General features: G+C 37.4%; 1 protein-coding gene across 6 annotated transcripts in view; it reads right to left on the reverse strand.

The window, feature by feature from the left end:
- Positions 1-433: 433 nt before the first annotated feature.
- Positions 434-25,608, reverse strand: part of NFX1 (nuclear transcription factor, X-box binding 1) — a 72,422-nt gene continuing 47,247 nt past the window's right edge. For 2 of the 6 annotated variants that reach the window (XM_027662815.1, XM_027662816.1), the window contains exons 21-24: positions 21,359-21,425; positions 12,143-12,288; positions 5,555-5,656; positions 434-4,354 (exon numbers count right to left, since the gene is read on the reverse strand). In XM_027662815.1, coding sequence (XP_027518616.1) covers positions 4,279-4,354; positions 5,555-5,656; positions 12,143-12,288; positions 21,359-21,425 — 391 coding nt within the window. In that variant the 3' untranslated portion in view covers positions 434-4,278. Of the gene's footprint in view, positions 4,355-5,554; positions 5,657-6,107; positions 8,464-12,142; positions 12,289-21,358; positions 21,426-25,608 lie in introns of those variants that run through there. The other 4 variants (XM_027662820.1, XM_027662817.1, XM_027662819.1 and 1 more) reach the window with 4 other exon arrangements.

Here is a 25,608-nt window from a genome sequence, read left to right on the forward strand (position 1 = left end):
AAAAGAAAGTCCAAACTTACTGGCAGCTGAGGTAGCAAGACAAAAGTTTTCCAGCTGTCTTTCAAGAATTCTTCAATCTCAGATCACTTACTGAATTTCTGAAGCCATCTTGCACTTCACTTGAAATATCAGGTCAGGCTTTTGCTGTTGGAAATGCGTGACCTAGTATAAAACTTTCCAGAGGAGGCAAGTTCAAATTATTTCCAACTTCTAATTTTCAGACTGCTTGCTTTTTGAGTCTTCTTGCCACTTACTGAACTCTGATGATAAAGTTTTTACATCATCCTTCCACCCCCATTTATCATATCATTCTGTGTTTGTTACATCTAATGGCCTAAGGGACTTGAAAGTTACATCAGTACCCACTCCCCTCCCCCCTCCTTTACAGTCACAATTACAACTGAATGGTGGACAAACAACAATGAAGAGACCATCAGTTAAAATCATACATTTTATTGCCAAGTAGCATTTAGGCTGACATAATAAAGGGGTTTTCAGATAACCGTAATGTACATTTCTATTCAGAATCATCTCTTCTGTACTTCTGAATTCCAAGAAGATAGCACAGTCTCCATTTCCTGGAGAGCCCTCTTTACTTGCTTCATTCTCCATAGAGCACTCATTAAAAACCACTTCAAATCCAGGAAATCACACTTTTCTTTCAAAATTTGAGGAAAAGGACTCCCCAGATTTCCATTTAAATCTTTACTGTTTCTCTGTGATGTCTCAGTGTTCCAACTTTGGAATACCAAGACAAAGTTTGCAAACAACTCCAAAGCACTGAACTTTCAATTTAGATTTATTTCAGGTTTATAAAGAAAGTAATTTTATATCAGTAACTTGAAAAAATCCAATAAAATATAAATCTATCAACAAATAACTTAAGTGTTGTAAAACAATTTTACTTTGCTCATTTAGATATGAGGCAGATACTGTACAAAACTGCCACAGAAACAGTGGTATTGAAGTCTACTTATGCATCTTATACAATTTTAGATTAAACCCATGCACTGAATATTCAGAACACTTTAAACATGTTAAACAATACAGATAGGCAATAGCAGAGCCCAAATGCCATAGTATCTGCCTATTTTATACACAATTTTAAAAGCACTTCATGAAGTTGCATAATTCCAATTGACATCACAGAACTTATTTCAAAAGATGTTTATTGCAAAGTACTTTTTCCAAATAAATTTACAGGGACTAATATTATTCTTAGGGCTCTGGAAAATTACTAGCATATCAAAGCTGAAGTCATAGTTCCAGTAATGTCAATAGGATTTTTGCCACTGACTTCATTGATGCATGTCCTTTATCCACTCATTTTTCTATTAGATAAAGGTGTAAAGGCCAGCTCAGATTTACAAAATAGCTATTTGGAAAATATTTCCACGAGGCACATGTGCAATATAAAGATGAGTTATCACATATATCAAAACTACAGCCTTTATTACTATTCCATATGAAAGTCACTGATACATTGCAGCAAAAGCAAACAAAAACAGAGAGAACAGCACCACTGTTAACCTTTGCTGAATTCCTTAAGGCTAATGTAACTGTTCTGGGGAGAAAAATATCAATACTTTCTTTTTGGTATTACTTTCATGGGTAAACATATAGTATCATGTTTTTAACCAAGTTATTAAAATATATTAAAAAAAAGATTTGGCACATGTGACTTGCTTCATAACTACAGGTATGCTCCAACAGCCATGATTTAGAGGTGTGTGACATATGGATCTATAAAAATGTTTTAACAGTCATGTAGTTAAGAGGTTAGTGATGGGAAGGATGACTTCTGAGTATTAAAAGATTTAGTAATAATTATCAATCTCAGCTTGAGAAGCTGAAGATTAGCTCTGTTTTCTTATTACAAGCAGTGGCAGATATTTGACTGTTGAAGTGCATCTCACCAAGGCTCACATATTTATGTTAAAGCCATAATCTGATGAAAATTACAAAAAGCAGAGTTAAAAATAATGCTATGAAAATCTTTTAAGTTTTAAATTTCAAATCAGAAGTGTAAATGTGATGTTTTGGCTATATTCATGTAGAACTGTGAAAAGTTAGTAGGCTTAAGTTTTATTCTATTTATTATAAACTAAATCACCTTGGTTTTCTGTAGTGTTAAGTCTATGTGTGCTCCAGTATACATGCATCTAACTCAGTTCACTGGAAATGTGTATCAGCTCCTGTCCAGAACCCTACCTTTTTAGTATAACTATATACATTCTTTCTCCCTAAAGGTCTTAACTAGATTGAAATCAGTGCTGTATTAACTCGGTGCTATAGCTCTGAGTTTCAAAAACAGAAATAGCCTTTGTTTGGTCATATTGAGCTGGTATTTGTCTGCAAGCTTTTCATACACATACACACTCCTCGCAATGAAGGGATTGAAGAAATACATTCCTGGAAAGATGTAGAGTAACTTACTTCTTCAGCTGAACTTAGCAGCATTGCACCTTGTAGAATCAAACCATAATATGCTTATGAAATTAATGGCAATATAAGCTATATTGATTCATTTTTCATTTCTGATCACAGAGTATTAGACAAAAAAACATAAAACCAATTCAAATTACTATATACAAATTAGAAGCCTGAACACTCTTGAGGGTACCTGTTCTACCTGAAGCACTTCAAAATGTTTAAGACTGCATTTTTAAAAATGTGAAATAATAAACTCCTACAAAAATAAATGATAATAGCATGCATTTTAATTTTCAAAACATTTGGGGGACAGATACAGTCTGTGAGTTTGCTGCTAATTCTTTAATGTTTCATGAACTGTTCAATTGAAATGTAGCCACAGAATGCTTCATAGTTAAGGGTCATATGATAACTCTAAGTGAATCTAAGCATGCAGAACTGCCTTCCATTTTCTTGGCAACAAATCTCACACTACAACATGCTGGCTGAAAATTAAATCAACAGATGACCAAGTCTTCTGCTAGATCTGTTTCTTCTTCATGCTAAAGCCCTTTTAGCAGCAGCCCCTGATGCTGTGCAGGGGGCTCACCTCTAGTGCTAATTATAGCAACCACAAGGATCAAGAAAAAGAATGCATCAGTGTCAGAGTTCCTGAAGTTATTAATATAAAAAACCTTCTCCTCAAGAGAACAGATGTAACTCAAATTTAGAGCTGTACCACCTTTTCCGATCAGACCTACAATCTCCTCTCCCACAGAGCTACTCACCTATCTTAAATCAAGATCTGGAAACAATTCTGGAAACTGTCATCCCATTTTGTTAATGGCATTTCCCATAAAACAAAGATCTTCCATTATCATACAGTTTAGATGGTCTTATAAATTTTACAAATATTATTCCAAATCCATAACATACTTAAACCAAACTTCACACATTCATCTTAAGCTTTCACAGTACAGAAAAAAATGTAAGCCCCAATAAAACCATGCATAAAACACCAAAATATATATAAAGTCTGATTTTTGATTTTGTTCAAGGTCTTGAACAAAGACCAAGTTATTAAGTACTACTAAACCAAGTTATAGTAGTAATCTTGTGTTGTGGGGTTGGTTTTGTTGTTGTTTGGCTTGGGTTTTTTCTTTTGTTTTTGCTTGTTTGTTTCTTTCTGTTTTAATGCATCAAATTTGAAATAAAGTAAAATAAGTCTTAATCCCCACTTTCCCCAAATGTTGGCTCTTCAGATACCAAAGGAAGTCTGTGCTCTTAATATGCATTTATGTATATATTCATACTTAAATTTTATATTTCCTTCCATGCAAAAGAGTAACTCAAATTCCCAAATTTACCACATTAACACAAATGTGGATCAATAAAACATGAAAATACTTTGAGAATTTCCTGACCAGTGTTTTTATCACAGTTCATTTCTAGTTTATTTTAATTTGTGTGAGAACTGACAAAATAAATCTTTGTGATTTATTGTTGTTCTTAATATCCCAAAAATACATTTAATTACCACCAGTTCTCTTGCTTTACAGGCATCAACGAAAATATACATCATTCTGACAGCACGTTAGATAAAAAACTGCACCAAACCCAGGTTAAAAAGCTATACTACTATTAGGTATTATGCAGTCACGTAAACTGTTGAAATGCATAACTTTTTAAACTGTCACAATCTATCTAACTTTAGATGTTTAATCATGAATATGCTGAACAACTGATCATTTGACAGATAATCAAAAAGCACCTCACACAGTAACTTAGTATCTTCACCTCTAAACTTCTGTATCATTCATAATCAACATGATTCTGATACATCTGAATGATTCTACATCAATCACTTCAGTCCTGGACATCAAAGTAGTCAATTACTGGTTCTTCTTTTAATGGTTTGGATAAGCCAATGTTTCCACTACTCCTGAAATTATAAGAATATTAGATGTTACTCACATGCATGAAGAAAAGATACAAAGTAAACTGAAATCACAAACTCACATAATGTCTCAGTGTGCACATGTACACTGCTTTGGTAAATGGCATGTACTTCTAAATTACATTTTAACAGAAGTACCTTAATGCTCCAGAAAGCCTCTGTTGACTGATTTTTGGAAAAAACATATACTTTATTAAATTAATGTACATCAACATGTCTGAATCGATAAAATTTGTTTCAGAGTTTTACCAGAAAATATAATTTACAATAATTTTGTAATATTTATTACAAAAATTATACTGTACTGAAGACTAAATGTTCAAAATGTCTTTTTAAAAGAAACAGCAAAAGAAATACTTTTAAAGTGAGCTGATGATCAAATGTGCTTGCTTTTAAAAGCAAGAGTAACAAAAAATAGATGGTAATACCAAATCCAAACACTGTAAAAAATTTTTTCAATAAGAGAGTATGAGATCTTCCAAAAGATTTAGAATTAAGCACTCTGAAGAAATTTCACTTATAGTAATTAAAATAAATGGCTAAAGCCCTTTATTTAATTTTGCCACATAACTCCTTTACATGAATTAGGGCCACTGAAGACAGCAGTTCCACAGAAGTGGAAATGAAAATAACTATGGGTATCTGAAGCTGGCAGGTCATACAAAGCAAAGACTGTTCTATTAAGACTATTCAACAGGAAGCCTTATATATCCCACCTTCAGTAGTTTTCACTATCTGATAAAAATGGTAGTTCACCTTCAATCAACTGTGTAGTCATATCTACGCAAGAAAAATACATTTACTACGTGTCCAAACAAACCATGCCAATAAGATATTACTCTTGTACAGAGAATGGTTAAAGGTAAAAAAAAAATAATTCCCAACTCTCCCAAATGGCACTCTCTTCCCAACTATCTAATATTTATTACAAAATAATTTTAAAACTCCATAATATTTGTTATATCACTATCCCTGTATCACATAGCCACTCCTACATTTTCTTGTCACTTCATTTCAGGCTTACTTCTCTGGAAAGAACATCTTAGTGCATGCTGAAAGCTCCAGAGCTGTGTGTGGGTTGGGAAAAAAAAAGAAATAGGGTGTATACAGTTGAGGCTCAGGAAGATGTTCCTCAAGTAACTCAGCACAAAATTGAAAACCACTGTTTTGAAACGAATTCCTTACTTATCTGTTTGTTTGCAATGAGGAATAGGAGGTGGAGGCCTGCTCTGCATTTCTTTGTCTAGCACAGAAGTTAAGGTATTGCTTGGACAAATGGATTTCCCTCTAAAGAAATAAAAGAAAGGTTATTTAATTCAATAGGAAATTACATTCATTAAGAAGCTGGGAAAGAGTAATATTAGTAAGCAGCAGTTTTGCTGTCAGAGTTCATACCTGTATACTTTAATCATCTCTTTAAATATTTAATTTTCCAACCATGGAGACTAGCAGTGCACAAAACACATTTTCATTACCAAGAAGAAGATACCCAGTACTCTAAATGTCTCTTCACAGAATCACAGAATATGCTGAGTTGGAAGGGACCTACAAGGATCCAACTCTTAGCCCTGCACAGGACCATCCCCAAGAGTCACACCATGTGCCTGAGATTATTGCCCAAACACTTCTTGAACACTGTTGGGCTTGATGCTGTGACCCCTTCCCTGAGGAGCCTGTTCCAGTGCCCAACCACACTCTGGGTGAAGAACCTTTTTCTAATATCTAACCTTAACCTCCCCTGACACAACCCTCGGCTCCTGTCACTGGTCACCAAAGAGAAGAGAGCAGTGCCTGCCCCTCCTCCTCCTCTCACAAGATGCAGAAGCAGCTTACTAGATCTGAGCATTGATACTCAAGACTCCTTTTCTGCATATGAAGTGTACAACTCCTTTCTACTATGAAGTGCACAAAATGATCAACTGTTAAAATATCAAAAATGCAGTACTTAAAACTCTAAGGGCAACATATATCTGTTCTTTCAGGGAAAAAGATAAAAATTCAGAAGGAACAACTTAATAGCTTAACTCAGCATCATGAGAACACAGTTCACTGAATCTTCACAACATGTTATCTCATGTTTGGGAAGCACCTTCTCAGACTCTGGCAGTAAGTCATGTTAAACCTGTTGATCACTGCAAAGCCCTGCTAAGCAGCACTCTCCCAGGAACGGTGCAGCAACACTGCCTCTTCCTTGTCAGCTAGTCCAGGTGAACCGGATAAGAAAAAAAACCATTATGCATTAGAGAGGGGAAAAAAAATCAGCTCTTTCTACCCTCCACACTAGTTACAATCTATTACAATTGTGATTGCCACCAAGCAATGAAGCATCCTGCTTGTGCTTGTCCCATCTGCAATGCAAAGGTCACCATATGGCTATAGTTGCAGGGCATTATTTTCTCCAGTATAGGAGGACAGTGTACTTTAGCAGTTATATGCTTTAGACATATACTGGCTGTGAATCACAGTCAACTTCAGTTGGCAGTCTGTGCCAAAGACTTGAACTGACTGGAGAAAGAGAAAGGATATAAAAAAAATCTGAAAACAAACAACCCCCAACACCCAGGAAAAAAAAGAAGTCCTAGAAAGATTGTTTCAAAAAGGTATCGAATTTAAAAAAAATAATTACCAAACACAGTATATCTCTATTAGGTTGTGGAGATGTCTCAAAATTTCCTCTAAATTCACGAGCGACTTTCAAGAGTGAACTTGCTTTATTTCACTGTTATGATTTACTGCAAGACTGAAAGAGTTTCCACTATCAGCATCTTTCCCACTCACAGTTTCTTCTTCGTCTTTTCTGGGGGCAGATAAGCTGAATAAATCAAAATTCCTAAGCGTTGTAAAGGTCCATTTCTTACGCTTTTTGCATTTTCCTCTAAACCCATGCTACTGACATTTTCAGACCAAACTACTTCTTGGTACACTAAACTGAACTGCTTTCCTATTTCTATCTGAATGTTTTATATTGGGTATTAGGAAAAATTTCTTCCCCAAAAGAGTTGCCAAGCACTGGAACAGGCTGCCCAGAGAAGTGGTTGAGTCACCATCCCTGGAAGTATTTAGAAGATGTGTAGACATGCTATTTAGGGACATGGTCTATGGTAGTAAAATTGGACCCAATGATCTTAAGGGTCTTTTCCCAACCTCAGTGATTCTATGATTCTGTGTCAAGCACTAAATAATGTTTCCTCCTTATTAATGCATTTTCAAATAAACTCCTCCAGACCATGAGATTCTTTGTGTTTACTAATTCCATTACATTCTTACTAATTACATTAGTAATTACATCACATTCTTACTAATTACATTACATTCTTACTCAGTGAATTCCTACAAGATGAACAAGTTCATCTTGTTCCTTTCAAAGTTACATACTGAATAGCAAAAATGCTGCAAAGCAATGGGTTGTATATTGTTATAATTCCAGAAATGTGCACGTGTTGAATTCCATGCTTCGCACATACTTGGTAATTCATACTTTTTCCCTACCTCCCTCAGAGTTCTAAGCAGATGAAATCTCACATTAGTACACAGATGAACACTAGTTCTACTTCAGAGCTTACAAAAATGAAGTCTTTGTCTTATTTCCATCACATTTGTCTTTTTTTTCCCGTCTCATTTCTATCAGTCTGAAAATACAATGGCCCATTTCTGTGATATTGAGGCAACACAGATGAAAAATGCCACAACATTTTCAAGGTAAATTAGAAGTCCACTAAAATATGAAGTGGTGATCCCTGAACCCATTTCAGTATTCTTTTAAACTGAGTACTGTCAGTCTATTCAAATGAACTAAAAAATCCTACAAACATAGGTCACCAATTTAAAACGTGTCCCTATCTCCTGAACAGTGAAAATGTTCATTATTTGGGAAAAAAGTTACTTGCCAGTGACTATAATTTTTTCAAGGTTATATTAGGTGTGCATGTACATTCTAACGACAAGTATATTACAGTCCTATCAGTTGAGAATAGCTAATTTTCCCCTTGTGTAAAACGGTTAAAAACTCCTCCTCTCCTTTAGCTCCAAGCCTGTCATATAAAGTCAAATGCTCACACTATCATTTCAGTTACATCTCAATAGTAGAGTTCTACCTGAAAAAAATAAAAGAGGACAAAGGTAGATGGGAGAATATTTTGCTGTCTTCTTTCATTTTTATAAACTGTGATGTGCAAAAACATGGAAAGCAAATTGCCTGGTGGTAAATAAGCAAAAAAAAGAAAGGCTAGAAAGCCCTTCTCCAAGTAACGTAAGGTGCCTGTCCTTAATCTAAAATGTCAGGTTAAATCTCTCTTGTATAGTAAAAAAAAAAAAAAAAGGAAAATAAATGAGGGCTCTGGAATGCAGGAAAACAGAACACCTGGAAGAATACATGTGCACTAATTTCTACAATTAGCTAAAAAAAAAAAATCTTACTGAAAAAAAGAGAATGTTCCTGCATTTCAAGAAAGTAAATCAGCAGCTTTGCCCTAAAGTTGTTTTCCCAGAATGCAGAGGATTAATATAACAAACCTTTAAAAATTAGGAGGGATCAAAGCCTTGTGGACAGTTAGAAATGAGTTTGGAACCAAATTTGCTTTGGTCACATCAAGGCCTAGACCTGGTTTAGCTTTGACAAAATTTAGCAATCCTCCAATAAAAAGCAGAAGAGATATACAACAGACTGTTTGGCCATGGAACAACAGCGGTTTTAGAGACAAAAATCTATCAACTCACACTCCAGTAAAATGTACACCACTTCCTGTACACCACCTTGGTGATACATGGGACAAAATTAGACTTGACTCCAATTTCCCTAAAATTCTGTGAACTGATTGGTTAAAAAAAAAAAAAACAGTCACCCACATTTAGCTCATGTGGAAAAAACCCAAACTGAATTCAATTAAAGAGATGTACAGTGGGAAAAAAACCACTTTGTCTAATTAATTACCAGAAATAAGAAAGAAAGCAGACTCTTCCTAACCTGTCATGGTTATCTAGCATCAGTTATAACAGAACAGTGGATATGAAACCAAAAGGCTCTGCAAGTACTTTGGACATTTTGATATGAAAGTTGCCATTCTTCATTTCCTTAAACTATTCTCAAAGTAAGGAAAAAAAAAACCAACTGCTTGCCTCAAGCAACAAAGTTGAGATGAAAAATTTTTAACAGCAGTACAGGAAAAGTAATAACATAAACTATCCGCTGATTTTAAGACAGTGCTAGTGCTGACAGGATGGCCTGTTGTATAAAACTGAACTGTGGAAATCAGGATTAAATTTATCTTCTCCTTCAAGCCTAGAAGCTCAGTTTTCATAACGGATGGATCAGCATTGATCTGTTTTGGTACACACTACTACAAAATTCTTTGCCACTAACCTGTCCAGACTTACTCCATGTAGTCGTGAAATACTGATCCATCAGCTTTCAGACAGAGCAGATTTTTGTGGAAAATGTCTCCAAAAACTGATACAGTTTGGGTGGAATAATGAAGCCAATGGCTCTCAAATGAGATTGTGGCAGAATGTGGCTTTCTCAGTGAGAACCATGTGGGACCCTACTACCTAATTGAAAAGTCCCCTTGTTCATGAGGATAAACTGACTGTAACTATCTTCCTGGAAAGAACAGGACAAGGATGAGTCTTACAGGGATGACTGCCCTCAAAAACACTTCCAGGATATCTCACGTCCATACAAGCTGCTTAAACAGTGGTCAGCACATAACAACAAGCAGACACTCCTTTAACAGGCTCTGCAATCAGAGCTATTTGGAGAAAGAGGAAATTCATATGAGTAAAAGACTTCAAAAAACCACTGACAGTAACAGTGAAATGTGTGTGCTTGGAGAGGAAAGCTTTACTCTTTTCACTATAGTAGTCTGGACATTACCTCTGAACCTAGTTCAGAAAGAATCTGGTATTGCAACGGCTAAAAAGATGGAGACTGCAAAGATGACCAACAGGGAATTACAGAGAAGGGCACCTGCAAGGATTCACTAGGGGTCTTACACTTCGAATGACACAAAACTGTAATTCAGATCAAGCTTAACAATCAATACTGGGAATAATCTTCTCTGTGGTTACACATGGGCAATACTGTACATCAGTGATCCTAATGCAGGGATTCTAATGGTGATGGGGGCAGGAGCTAAGGGCAAAGCAGGTTTTATGGCGTTTGCTCCTAGATATCCAGAAGAGAAAGAAGCCTGGACGGAGGAAGCTTTCTTAGCACCAAGGAGACTTTCTCACTCCTCTGCCCTACCTGTATGGTGACGTTACCATTTCAATGCCACAGTGGTGGAGTGTGAAGAGGAGGAATGGTCTTTTTGCCTGATTTATTTTGAATTATCTATACATGAAGGAGCTCATGATAGAAATCCACAGAGAATGCTGAGAACAGAATGAAACATGACTTTCCAATGATTTTAATTTCTGGAATTGAAGAAGCCATTGTGAAATACTCAAAAATATCAGCATGGAACTTGGGTCTATCAATTCTCTGAGGCTACAATGTTTTTTAGCCTCAGAAGACGTGGCAAATAAAAAGACAATTGAAAAGAAGCTTTGGATGAATCCACTGCATGAAGAAATATTGCTATGTAGCTGAAGAATATTCTTAGTAGACCACCAAGTGTCTTTGAGAGTGGTAGTGATGAAATAGAAGCATGTGCATTCTGCTCAGTATGCTATTCCTTGAACTACACAAGGGAAGGAGCAAGTGTGCAAACTCTTCTAAAATCATAGAGGAGGGCCTCCCATTCTCAAGTTGCAGGATATGCCTTTGCTTTTAAAGGATAGTCATCTGTCCTGCTCCTTTTTCCAGCACTTTTTTCCTCTTCATTAATTTCTGATCCCAGTACCCCCATCCATTTATTTTTCTTAGGTAAGTGCTTTCAAATATGATCTCTTTTCTCATCTTCCTTTACTTGAAACAAAAAGTATCTTACATTGTAAGATCAAAGTGATGCTCCATCTCTCTCGGAAGAATACAATTTCTTGGAAGAAATCAAGATTGTAGCTAAGCTATCAATGAAAGAACAAGTTCAGGAACAGCTCATGGCACTCCAGTAGCACAGAAGGTGACAGGTTTCTTATGACTACAGTTAAAAACAACTGTTTGTCAAAGAATCACAATTTGACAATGCTAAACTAAATATGCTGTTGATACTGGAAACTGTCCCATACTATGTCTCCAGTACAATCACCTCGCCTTCCCCCTAGCTGTATTTCCTTCATTTTCTTTTCTAATATGAACTGCCTTCTGTGAGTCTTCTCCAAATATTTTCATTTTTGCTTAGAAATCTCTTCAATTTTCAGTAATTCCAGCTCCCTCTTTGTCCATTAACTAGAGGGAGTATCCTCTGTGGTAGGTTCAGATAGATGGAGAACAAGTATGTTACAATAACCAGATTTTATCAAAGGTGATGCAAATTTTATATACGATTTCTCAACCCATCAGTTTTTATAAAATGTTATTACATATTATCTTTGATACCTCTATCAAATTTAGCTGATGACAAAAAGTTACTGCAAAGATGAATGGAAAACAACCTGGCAAAATATTTTCTTAGCTTTATTATTTCTAATTGTGTTTTCTTCCCTGAAGATATACTTGAGTAATAGAAATAGAAGCCCATTAAACTATCAATTCAAAAACTGCTTTAAAAAAAATTCTACTAGAAATTAGTGCGTTTTTCAAATGCATTGTAAATAAATTAATTCCGGTAAATGATAAAAACATCCAATTACTTAAACTATGCTTAAAAGATTTGAAAAAAATAATGAATTACATACTTCACTGCAGTAATAACAACATTGCGTTTTGGTTCGTTGTCATAGCTCACACTTTCAATACCATAAACCTGAGCTAATTCATGGATGATTCTGCGGTGATCTCTGTTCATTGGTGGGTAACAATGACTCTTCTTTGTATGCTTGCCCTGAATTCAAGAGAAAAGGTTAAGAAAAGAAAAAAAAAAAAAAAAAAAAGGTGAAGTTTTCCTTCAGGGAAGCCAGGGGAAAGAAAACAAGAAGAAACAATTGTTTCTACCTTTAAAATTTTGCTGTTATGACATAATTAGTACCACAAATTGCTAAGACCTCAGTATTTACAAAAAGCTCATCTGAAAATTTCTGTTTAATTAACAAAAGTTAAATTTTATGTTCTTTATTGTTTCCATCACCTCAAAGTATACACACACCCAAACAGGGGTATCTTTTAAGTTTGAAATACAAATCCTGATTATAGTCATTCTACTTATACCCCAAAGAAGCAATACAAAATTATTTTTATCTCAATTTTTATTTTTCAAAATGAGCTGCCAATTTGCATGAGATCTAATTTTATTTTTCAGACTGGCTTTGCAGTGCACATATTGCAGATAGCTACAAAGGTGTCAAATTTATCAGTCATCTCCCTCTACCATAGAAGCTATTTATCTGCAAAATCCCTGATATAATGGCATCAACAGATTTTTATTAAATAAAAAAAAAAACCTCCTACTTTTAATTTCAGTTAACAAAGACTGACAGTACTTGATTCGAACCTGATTACTATACAAATAGTAAAAGAACAAACAAAAAAAGCAGGGTGCTCTGCAGGGCCCCACACAAAAAGCCAGTCACCCCATCCTTAATGGGACAGATCTTTGTAATGACAAATGCATATGAGGATAAGTCACTCAGTGCTTCAGACTGCTTTCAGGCATTCAGGACACTGCTTCAGCTTTTGCCTTGGTTATCACCAACAAGGTCTTCTAGGTCTTTGGGTCTACAAAGAAGGTTCAAGGGGAAGAAAAACTACCAGTAGTAGAATAAGTTTGTGTCAGGGATTTCGAGAGAAATCCCAACCTATGTAAGTTCCTGAGTCTCCAAGTAGTGCATGTAAGGGCAATGAGAGACCAGGATGATGTCCTGTTCTCCATCATCTCTGAAAGATTGTAAAGAACAGGGTAGGAACTCACTGACTAGAGAAAGGTAATTGTTGCAACTATATTAAAAAAAATGTGAAACAAAGCCCAAGAAGTATTGACTGATCAGCTAAAATTTAAATCCATTTTCAGGTACATGAAGAAGGTCCCTGGGAACAATTAACGTGGATTTACAAAAGGTCAACCACCTAAATTAGTGTAAGGACTACCACATGTAATAGAGCAAGTCATAAGGGGTACACTGCAGCTATTCTGAAAATAGAGGGCTAATATTTGTCTCCTCTTAGTTTGTAAAATCGCTAAGTTACAAACAGTAACTGGATCTGAAACTGCTAAACCATTTCCATTAGGTCTTTGGATAATCACATGCTGACAGGATATAATCTTTACTTTGCAATAAACCTCCCAGCTGTTACCACATTTGCAGCATACGAACAAGCATTTGAATGAAGAACTCTATAGATTCTGTACCTATTTATGAAAATGAGTATGCTTACTTTAAAAAAGTGGTGATGGTTCAATGCTCTGAAAAACATCAGAATTCCTGGCCATACACAGACAGAGCTTCCTGTCTGTTCTGCTTACACATATCAATCACAACAATTCTGCTATGCTAGATGACTACATACTGATAAGTGTAGGGCATCAGATATTTGTGAGGCAAGCAAAGTCATATGTGATAGATAGAACTGAACCATACTAATACTAAAACTTTTAAGTAACAAAATCCTTTTTATTACTCATTTATCCAGTTAAGCTGAACTGGGTATCTCTAAAGGTACAATGTAAAAAAATTAAAAAGTAACAGTAAAATGTGTAAGCATAAGTAACAGTAATCAGTTTGAAAAACACAATACTAATACAGGCAGAGCTACATGAACGCTTGATAGATTAGCATGCAAAATACTTTTAATACAAGTAAAGTTCTACATCTAGAAACAAAGAAAGCAAGTCACATCTTTAGTTAAGAGAGTATTTAGGAATCGTAATAAACAAGCAACCAAACACAGACTCAAGCATAAAGAGGACTTGATGATCGTGACAGAACAACTAAAACCAGTCTCCCTACATAATGCCATATCACACATATTAATCCAATCTTTAGTTCCATAAACTTGTGGGTTGCAAGATGAAACATGACTCTCACAAGAGAGAAAAGAAAGCCTCTGAGACTTTCACAAAAATAAAAAGTTATGCAAGAAGAATTGAGTAGCAGAGAAAGTTAACTTTACAGTGCGTGGGAAATATTCCCTTCTATACTGTACATCCCGCAATTTTTAAGGAAAAGAAAGTCAGAGCGTGGTCTCCATACATGCTGCTCCTGTTATCTTCAAGACAGATAAGGAAGACACGTGGAGCTACAGGCTGGTCAGCCTCACCTCAGTCCCTGAGAAAGTGACAGAGCAGCTCATCCTTAAACTCAATTCCAGACACAAGAAATTACTTGGGAGTACATAGTATGGCTTTACCAACTCAGTAAACTTCTGTGAAGGACTGATGTGTCTGGTAGATGAAGGGAGAGCAGTGGCTAGTGTCTACCAGGCTGTCAGTAAGATCTCTGACACTGTCTCCCATAACAGCCTCAAAGCCCTCAAAAACAGGTTGTTGCTGTAGGGGTTGGATGGGCAGATAGGGAGGTGGATGGAAAACTGGCTGAATGGCTGGGCCCTAAGGGTGGTGATGAACAGGGCAAAGTTTAACATCTTTGTTAATGATCTGCATGATGGGTCAAAACATACCCTCAGTGAGTTTGCCAATGATACAAAGTTGGGAGGAGTGGCTGATGGACCAGAGGGGCGTGCTGCCATCCAGCATGAGCTTGACAGGCTGAAGAAATGAGCTGACAGAAACCTTGGGAAGTTCAGCAAGGAGATATGCAAAGTCCTGCACCTGCTAAGGAACAACCCCACACACCAGTACATGCTGGGGGCCACTCAGATGGAGAGCAGCTTGGGATGCTGCTGGACACCAAGTCGGACATGAATCAGTGACACACACTTTGTGGCAAAGAAGGCTACCAGTATCCTGGTCTGCAATAAGCGAAGTTTTGCCAGCAGGGAGGGAGGTGCTCCTCTACTCAGCACTGGTGAGGCCACCCCTGAAGTACTGGGCTCTGCAGTACTGAACCGTTCAGTTCTGGGCTCCTCAGTACAAGAGAGACATGGACATGAGTTCAGTGAAGGACTATGAAGGTGATTAAAGATGGGAACATCTCTACACTGACAAGAACACAGAGAACTGGGACTGCTAAGTCTGGAGAACAGAGGTCTCAGGGCTCATATCATCAGTGCCTATAAATACCTGAAGGGAGGGTGTAAAGAAAACAGAGTCAGGCTTGTTTCCATGAAGCCTAGTGACAGGACAAGAGGTCATGGGCAAAAACTAAGATAAAGAAGGTTCCCTCTGAACATCAGGAAACACGCTTTTTACTGTGAGAATAATTGAGTACTGGCACAGGTTGCCTTGGGAGCTTGTGGTCTCTCCATCCCTGAAGATACTCACAAGCTATCTAGACATTGTCATGGGCAACTGGCTCTAGATGGTTCTGCTTGAACAGAGTGGGTTTTCCAAGACGATATCCAGAGGATCCTACCAACTTCAAACATTCTGTGATTTTGTGAAACAACTACAGCCTCATGTAGCAGGGTTCACTGTCACCAAATGGCCTCAACATGAAGAAACACAGGAGATTTGTAAGCAATGTGAAAAATGCAGATGTAGAATGGGCATCTAAACAGGAAACTGGTAATCAGTAATCTAAACATTTCAAGACAGAATTTGACAGCCTTGTAAAAATTAATATATAACTAAATAGAGGATTTTTAGGAACAGAACATTAAGATTGTCATGGAATTCATGAGGTAACTGTTGGGTTTCCCAACTGAAGAGTTCATGAAAGAATGACTTCTTACCTGCATTTGCATTATAACAGATGCTTCAAGGCTTGTGTCACTTGCCTTTGGTGTTCAGAAAGAAATCTCCTCCCTTTTGAAATATAACTTGATTTCTGGGAACTTCTCGTACCTTATGCAATTACCTATATCCTGAGGGGTAGGATGGTACAGGATCGATCCTTGAGATACCGAACTGTCATGTGAACCTAACTGGTTCATCCTGGTCATGATAAAAGCTAAGTAAACACTGGGTAATTCTCTCTTTAGGTCAGACTGCGAAAAGACTGTCACATGTGATTTGTTTTCATTTTTTCCTTCTCTTCTGCAATGTAGATGCTCCTTAACAGACATAATTTGTCTGCTTTGTAGGATCATTATTTAACAAATAGTTGGTTTTTCCACTGAGAACTAAAGCACTGGAGACACTTCTGAGCTCTCTGGTACTCTTCTTCTGGCATATTTGATGTCACTAATATTGTGACATCACTGTGACTAATTTGTATATTGCAAATTCAATTTTAATATAATTAATATAATTACATATCGTGGTTTGATTTAGTATAAGCATATATTTGGTATACGCAGTTATATGTAGAAATATATTTGTGTGTCCACACTTGAGTACATATGTGTGCATGATAAAGGCAGTGTATAAAGAAATATGGAAAATCAGATAACCACAGGCAACACGACACTGGACAAATTACTCTTAGGTGATAACAAACAACTATTCTATGCATCTACTTCCAACTGATAAGGTTGTTTCCACAGATGAATTCATAGATGTGAGACCAGCATGGAGACTGAAAATGGAATTAGAGGTTGATGGGCAGGTGATAGGAAGGCATGTGGTGGAGGATTGTACTCAGAATGAAGTAAATTATATAACTGAATGGTTTAAACAGAGACTGGAAGAATCTCTACTGACTTGGACGGTGCGTTTGTATGATCAGGAAGCATCAGGCGTCACCCTGGATTTGGGGGATTCCAGGAAGTTTTTAATCTTGAGTTCAGACTCATATGTGCAGGATGCATTTCAGAACAATGTTCATGATGCTAATCTGTTAGCTTTGACTACTTCAGGATGCAGTAATAAATATCCTGCAGAAAATGACTGACCAACTGGAACTGAGCGTGTGTGGTATACTTTGTGGGATTGTGTACAACGATTAAAGGAAGAAGGGATGATATCAGTGATTTTCATAGGAGATGTTGACAGTATAATGCAGCATGTTTTGTCTGTTACTATGAGAAATAACGTGATCAAGACTTCCCCAGCAGCATACAAAAACTTTTGATTAACAAGACAGGAAATCCCCTCTGTGAAGTAATTGAAAAAATACAACAGCTAGGTAACCCTGGAGAATGGGGGCCGCAAGGCAGTGCAGGAAACCGGGATACTAGAGACACTCTAAAGGGAATGACAACAGAATTTCTCATAGGGAAATGTTTTCAGCTTTATTGAAAGATGGTATGTCTCGTGAGGAAATTGATGGGGTTCTGACTCATGAACTATGGCAGATTTATAAGCGGAGAGGTCTGAGTAAACCTGGTAAAAAAGTGCAAAACTCTAAAGTAAATAATCCAGGAACAACTCAGCATACAGAATCCCCTCCAGAGCCTCAACGGGATTCCGCATCTGTTCACAGTGGGCCCTCCAAGAGTAGATCCGTTATTCCAGGGGAGAAGGAGGACTGGGAACGATATTCTGACTTTTATCCTTGGAAACAGACCAGGGAAATTAATCAGTGTGGTAAACGACACTGAAGTGACATCCAAACTCCAGTGCAATTGATACAGGGGGACCGGCAGCCCCATGTGGAGCTTCAAATATCTTGGAAAAACTGGTCTTCACAAACATTACTGTTAATTGATATTGGATTGGAGGCCTCTTTGATATATGGCAATCCCAAGAAATTTAAAGGGCAGCCTGTAACTATTACCGGTTTGGAAGGGAAACAAATTGATGCCGTACAAACCTAAATACAAGTGAAAATAGGGAACTTCCTGAAACAATCTTACTCGGTCATGGTTGTTCCTATCCCTGAATAATCCATAGGGATAGATATTTTAAAAGGATTAACTGTGAATCTTCCTGATGGTCAGTACCAATTTGGAATAAAGAATTATATTAGTGCCTGGTCAATCTTCCAGTAGGTAAAAAAAAAAATGTCTCCTGTGCAGATTTCTGTTGCAAATGAATTAGTAACAATGAAACAATACCGGAAACCAGGAGAGCATGAAAAAATATCACAATTAAAGATTTGCTGGATGCTGGAGTTTTAAAATTAACTACCACAGCTTGGAATAATCTGGTATGGCCCATAAAAAAGAGTGATGGGTCATGGAGAATGACTGTAGATTTTAGAAAGTTAAATAAGCATATGCTGCCTCTCACGATGGCTGTACCAGACACTGCGACTTTAACAGAAAAAAATTCAGAAACATTCCAGAAGTAGGTATGCTGGAATTGATTTAGCTAATGCATATTTTACTATACCTATTGTAGAAGAACAGTGGGACTGATTTTTTCTTAACGTGGTAGGGACATCAGTATACTTTTACCTCATTGCCCCAGGGGTGGGTACATAGTACAACAATCTGCTACTGAACAGTGGTTGAAAATTTGGATGAAATAAAGCTGCCTCCTCATATGCAAATAACGCTTTACACAGATGACATTTTAATTAAGGGAAACAGTGAGGAAGAAATACAACAGATGCTGGAAGTGGCTGTGGATCACACGAAACAAAAAGGCTGTGAAATAAATCCTACTAAAATTCAAGGACTATCCCAAGCAGTGAAATTTCTGGGAATTCAGTGGCATTGTGGACATTGGGAAACATTACCCACAGAAAATGTTAGATTTTGCAGTACCTTGTAATAAGAATGAGATGCAGAGGTTTATCGGATTGTCTGGATTTTGGAGACAATACATTCTGCATCTAGGACAGATTTTCACCCTGGTACAAAGTAACAGGGAAGAAATATGAGTTTGAATGGGGGAGTGAACAGCAAGGTGCCTTTGAGTTAGCAAAAGAAGCGATTCAGAAAGCTTTGGATTTATGGCCCAAGCAGCAGGAAGAAGTGGAGTTAAATGTAGCTGTCAATGGAAACTGAATGGAGAAAGGGGAAGATATATGTGAAGAGAAGGTTTGTGTAGGTTGATTTCTGGTAAGAAAGGAGTGGTAGTTGGAATATTCAGGAAGATAGCTCTGTATTTAGCGTTTGCTTTGAACATTTTTAAATAAGCAAGAAAGCAAATATCACCCCAGTCTTTCCTAAAGGGCAAGAAGGAGGACCCCAGGGAACTACAGGCCAGTCAGTCTCACCTTGGTCTCTAGAAAGGTGATGGGAACGGCTCATCCTGGAAGTCATCTCTAAGCATATGGATGACAAGAAGGTGATCAGGATTAGTCAGCATGGATTCACCAAAGGGAAATCATGTTTAACCAACCTGATTGTATGATAAAACAACTACCTGGATGGATGAAGGAAGAGCACTGGATATCGTGTACCTGTACTTCAGCAAGGTTTTTGGTATCTCCTGTGATACTCTCATAGGTAAACTCAGGAAGTGCAGACTGCACGAGTGGACTGGTTGAACAACAGATCTTAGAGAGTTGTGATCAGTGGCATAGCATCTAGCTGGAGGACTGTAGGTAGCAGTGTTCCTCAGGGGTCAGTACTGGCTCCAGTATTGTTTTAACTTATTCATCAGCGACTTGGATGAAGGGGTAGAGAGCCTCCTCAGAAAGTTCACTGATGACACAAAGGTGGGGGGAGTGGTCAATACCCCTGAGTGCTGTGCAGCCCTTCGGAAGTGTCTTGACAGGCTGGAGGGATGGGCAAAGAGGAACTTTCTGGTCTCACCAGGAATACTGTGTCCGGTTCTGGGCTCCTCAGTACAAGAGACACATGGGGCTTATGGAGTGAGTCCAGCAAAGGGCTACAAAGATCTCAGAAGGATAGGCTGAGAGAGCTGGGCCCATTTAGCCTCGAGAAAAGATGACAGAGGAGATTTTATTTATTGTTATTTATTTTGACTATAGTATCTCAAAGGAGACTGTCAAGAGGATGGAGGCAGGCTCTTCTTGGTGGTGCCAACCAATATGAAAAGAGGCAACAGGCAGAAATTGATGCAGAGGAAGCTCCACCTGAACATGAGGAAGAACTTCTTTAATATGCACGTGACTGACCTAAACAGGTTGTCCAGAGGGGTTGTGGAGTCTCCCTCACTGGAGATATTAAAGAACTGTCTGGATGCAACTCTATGCAATGTGCTCTAGGATGACCCTGCTTGACCCTGGGAGGTTGGGCTGAATGATCCCACTGTGGTACCTTTCAACTTTACCCATTCTGTGCTGATTAGAAACAGATGCGACTGCTTTCAGACTTTCATTCCAATGTTGAAAACAGGCAAGAACATTAGACAGGTGCACAAGCATAAAGATTAAGAAATATCATACATAATCTTTTGAAGGAATAAAGTTAAGTAACTGTCTTCGGGGCCTAGAGGGAAAGAAATTAATGTTTTCTACAGAAGGTTAGCTCCTTCTTGAGCTAAAGGCAACTGAGAATAGTATACTTTACACTGTCATTTGAACCACATGTACTGGGTCTTTCATGATGCAGCAGCAAGCCAGGAGTATGCTAACCTGATAGACCTGAAGGTGATATCACTGAAAAACCTATCATTGTGTCTCTGGTATCAATCTTTCTAGGTATACTGAAGTCTGCCAAACACTCTAGTTGAATCCAAGGATCCTTACAGAAGGAGGAGGAAAACCTCACACACTGGCAAATGCAGGAAGGTATCAAAAAATTTGTGATCAAGTTCCACTACATGGATCAAAAGCACCTAGGCTTTCCTCCTCAAAGTCTGAACCTTTAAACATCATCTCTGACAATTAATACTTTATTAATGGTGATCCAAAAATTAATGATAATCCACTGAGGCATTAAAGCTTAGCCCTGCTTCAATCTTTAAACAAAGTTTGTCACCAAAGAGCTCCTGAACTACTAAGTCTCCTAAAATTTTGTTCTTTTTACAATTAAACATTGGAACCCAAACAGAACTAGTGTCAACTCATAACTATTAGTATTAATAAAGTTTCATAGTATCAAACTCCTCCCAAACAAAACTGTTTCTTAGAGTAAGTCATAGAGAATATCTGAATACTGACCTTATTTACAGCTTCCACAAGCATTCTCATTTCCTTCTCAATGTCACTGACAAATTTTAAATCCTTCCTGCAAGAACAGCATTCTAAGTTAATGAGGTAAGAGAGCATACAAAGATACAATCTTCTTCATTTTTTCTAACATTATTTTTCAACAAGAACAAAATTACAGAACTCAACTGACTGAAGTAGAAGCTTCATTTACATTAATGTTAGTGTGTCATCAATATTACAAAAATAATTATTTTTCCTTCAACCATTAGAACTCAGAATAAAATGATATGGTTCTACTGTCTGACAATACAATTTTACATTTTCAAATTGATAATGTAGATTTTAAAACTGCCATTTCAGAGTTTTTAAATTACTTGTCATTAAGGCAATTCACTTCATTAGAATACAGGATGAGACACAGAAATGGGGATGAGGTAAACAGAGTGGACTTTTCCAAGACAAAGGAAAAGTTCACTGACTTTGGTCTTCAACTCGCTTAGCATAACAAACTAATAAGAACACAAGAAGCAGCATAAGGTTACTTGCAGGCAATCAAAATTTCTTGATGTAAGATATTAAGGATTTGTTAGAACTATTTTTTTTGTACCTAGCTTCATCACAGTACTTCAAGTCTTTCATGTAAGGGTAAGCTTTGTGCTCTGTTCTTACATAAGCAGGTTAGTTAACTCTAAAATTAAGGTTGTTATTTGTTAGGGCACTGTCCCCATGGGGAAAAACGACCTGAAGATTTCATATCTCAAGGCTGGTTAGTAGTAAACAATAATTCTTCAAAAACCAGGCACTATTCCATACCAAAACAATACCACTTTGTGAATGATGTCAGAATTTAACCAGTCAAGACATGCCTACCAAAGCGGGCACAACCATCTTTGGTAGATGCCCTACTGAAGTTTTGGATGCTGAAGTGAATGTATCATCAAAAGACCAAGAAGTCTCAAACAAACATGCAAAATGACAACATTGAATAGCTCAGCTACCAATATCACTTGATCAGATATGATGGACTCAGCCCATCACTGGAAAACCTTCAAGGTTTTGCAACAGTACATGGACATAGCATGTAGTTATGAGAACTCCTGGATCTTCAGTAGAGAGAAGTATTACACTGGGAGAACTGCAACAAGGACCTGGACTTGCAGAGCTGAAAAGAAAGGAGCCTCCAAACACCCAGGCTGTGAAACACAGAGTCAGCCCATGTGGTATGAGGCTCTGAAAAGGATATTACAGCAATAATCTCAGGTTAAAAAACCCCCTACCCAAACAAAAAAACCTGACCCAACAAAAAAAAAATAAAACAAAAAACAAACAAACAAAAAAAACCCACCAAAACCACAGATACCTTCAGGATCCAGAGGGTCAGAAAGCAAATACTACACTGAATGCCAGCCATAAACACCTAAATTTCAAGGTGGAGTGATCACGGGAGGTAAGAAAAAAATGAAATCAACAATCCAATGAGAGAGTCCACAAGTATCTGATTTGTAATATTTAAAAGCTTACTGAGGAACCAGCTCACACACTGAGGGATAAATTAAAAAAAATAAGCCCTTTTGGAGTCTATAGAAACAGTTATCAACTGGAACTCACCAACAAAATCAGCAAGCTGGGAGTTCTTCCAGAAATACTTAGAATGTCTCTCAGTTTCAAGAAATTCCAAGATAGTCAATACCAAAGTACAATACACATGATCTGACAGTGTATATACTGAAATTCTGCAATGTGGGATATGAAAGTCTATTTTTCTGTGAAATGTCTATAGATGGTGTACATTAGGCTTCTTCCCACTTTCCTGCATTGCATGTAAGCAGGAGCAGGCCTACTGTCACTTCAGTTCTTCTCAACCACACTACTTAAAAAGAATGCTCATGACTGCTTGGTTTTCCACTGTAGTTCTTACTGTATATTTTTGCTTTCCCCAGACTTTGCTGCCTTTGCTGAAACCCTTCTTATTCTTGCAACACTTGCCAGTCACTTTGCCTTTAAGTGACTGACATCCCATGCTTGTAGTTCACCAGTCATGTGCTTGAGAAGCTGCTCTCACTGTCCCTTCCTTTAAGATGCAGTTCTTGTTTAAGAAAGCTGTCTCCTAACCCTAAAACTGTACACTGCTCCTGTTACCAGATCACACACGGGAGTGCTTGGCTCCTCCTTCATTGCCTGCAGTGGCATGTGGAGGGTTAACTCTTGGAAAGACTGGTTAAGATGGCAACTACTAAGGACCCATCTCCTTCTGTGTCCTTCTTAACCATTTGATCTTAGATTTTCATAGTCCATATAGCTGCTGTGGGGTCTTGCACAGCCAGTGACAAAGTAAGAACATTTTCTTCTGTGTAGCTCCAGGTGGCCAGACATTCCAGATGTTCTCCTCTCTTTCTCCAGTAGTTTTAATTCATCTTTACTTTGCTTGGTTAGATCTTTTAAATCACATGGCTCAGTTATATGTAGTTTCTATGGTACATTCCACTGCAAAAACTATTAGTTCTTGTTACACCTCAAAACTCAGATATCACTACTCCTGGTGCCCCCTTCTCCTGTCACTGCCCTACAAAGGAGACATATTATCTTGACACGTTTCCACTTACTTATCTTCTTCCTGTTACCTGGAGTTGTACTGCATCTTGGGAGCTTTACGGTTCTGTAATTAGAGATTACACTTCAAAATCAGGAGTTTTCTCACAGCTTTCTCAAGTTTTCCTCATTTGCAGATGTGCATTTCTTTCAGTCCTTGACAATGTATTAGCTTCACAGATCAATAAATTGCCTAAAGAAGATAATATCACAGCATTCTACTGATGATTTTGGCAGCTGCTGCCTTCTTGAGGCAGTGACTCTGAATGCACAGGTAGGTAGCTGCTGTGTTTCTCAATCATTCTGAGATCCCATATATGGGTGTGTAGCTTACACTCTGCAGAAAACCACAAGCCCTGAACTCTTGCATTACTGGAGTGACATGCTCAAGCAAGAATAAATTAATCTGTCAAGACTTATTCAGAATGCTGAGCCACCTGAAAAACATACTGTAACAGATACACTTTCTGGATCCTGCCACCATGATGGAAAGCCCGATCTTTTGCAAGACTGCTGAGATAACATCAAGAGCAGTCAAAGAACTAAGTTCATAAAGCCATAGCTTTACAAATTGAAGACTGTTGCTCTTGTAAAGAGAGCTTTATTAATACAAGGAGAAACTCATTTATCTTAAAGACTAGATAAATGAAATCCAGTAATGCAATGTGCAAAGTAAGTGACTTGAGGACTAACAAAACTTTTGCTTTAGCTCTGTGCTAAAGCTGTAAGAATAACCTTGGTGTATTATTTATTGTGAATTACCAGTATAAAGTGGCTACAAAGGAAATGCAAGTAAAATCACTGAAAGAATAAGAAGAGGAGTGTGGAATCAGTAAGGCTACTTTTCAAGGTATCTGTTTTACCATTTGGAGAACAATGCATGACCCTGGTCATCCAGTCCTGTTCATGAAAGATGAACACTGCACTATGAGTAGTGGTTGGCAGAAAGACAAAATAGAATTGTACTCCAAAGACTACACACACGATGCAAAACTTTCACTTTCTTGCAGTATTGAAAATGTGTGCTGTGTTTTTCTGAAAGAGGTAAAGCAAAACATAACCTATACACACTTAAGAGAATAGTCCTTATAAAATAGCACTTTTAAGTGCAAATACTACTGAAACAGTAGCTCCACAATGAAAAGATTCAGTTCCTATTTTGCAGTAGGTTCATCAGTTGAAGTAAAGGAAGAGGTAACTTACTCCTAAATTCTGTATGGTTACATATGTAAAATTTCCCACTTATCTCAACGCATCAGCAAACTAAATAAAGGATTTTCAAGCAGAAAACATCCTTACAAAACCATGAAATTTATGTAGCATTAGGATACTGAAGCAATAATAAAAGATTAGGATGTTCTAAAAAACTTAGACCCAGTAAAAACTAATGTCATGCCTAAAAACACATACACAAGAGTAAAAACTTCTTAAATGACACATCATTTAAGCATCTTTTTAAAGATGTGTCTGATCCCTCCCTGTCACTCCAGATTGCACAGTATGTGTTGGTGTAATGCTTTTGATATGAGTTTGATTTCATATTGCCTTGTTTTAAGATGTTTCAGTCTAGCATCACTCTTTGCAGTCACACTGGCATAGGCTTTGCTCTGCATCAAGTATTTTATTAATTCCATTTCTTTATTTTTAAAATATAAGCAGCAAGACAGAAG

This window comes from Corapipo altera, unplaced genomic scaffold, assembly GCF_003945725.1.
Source record: "Corapipo altera isolate COAL_440 unplaced genomic scaffold, ASM394572v1 359, whole genome shotgun sequence".
Classification (NCBI taxonomy): domain Eukaryota; kingdom Metazoa; phylum Chordata; class Aves; order Passeriformes; family Pipridae; genus Corapipo; species Corapipo altera.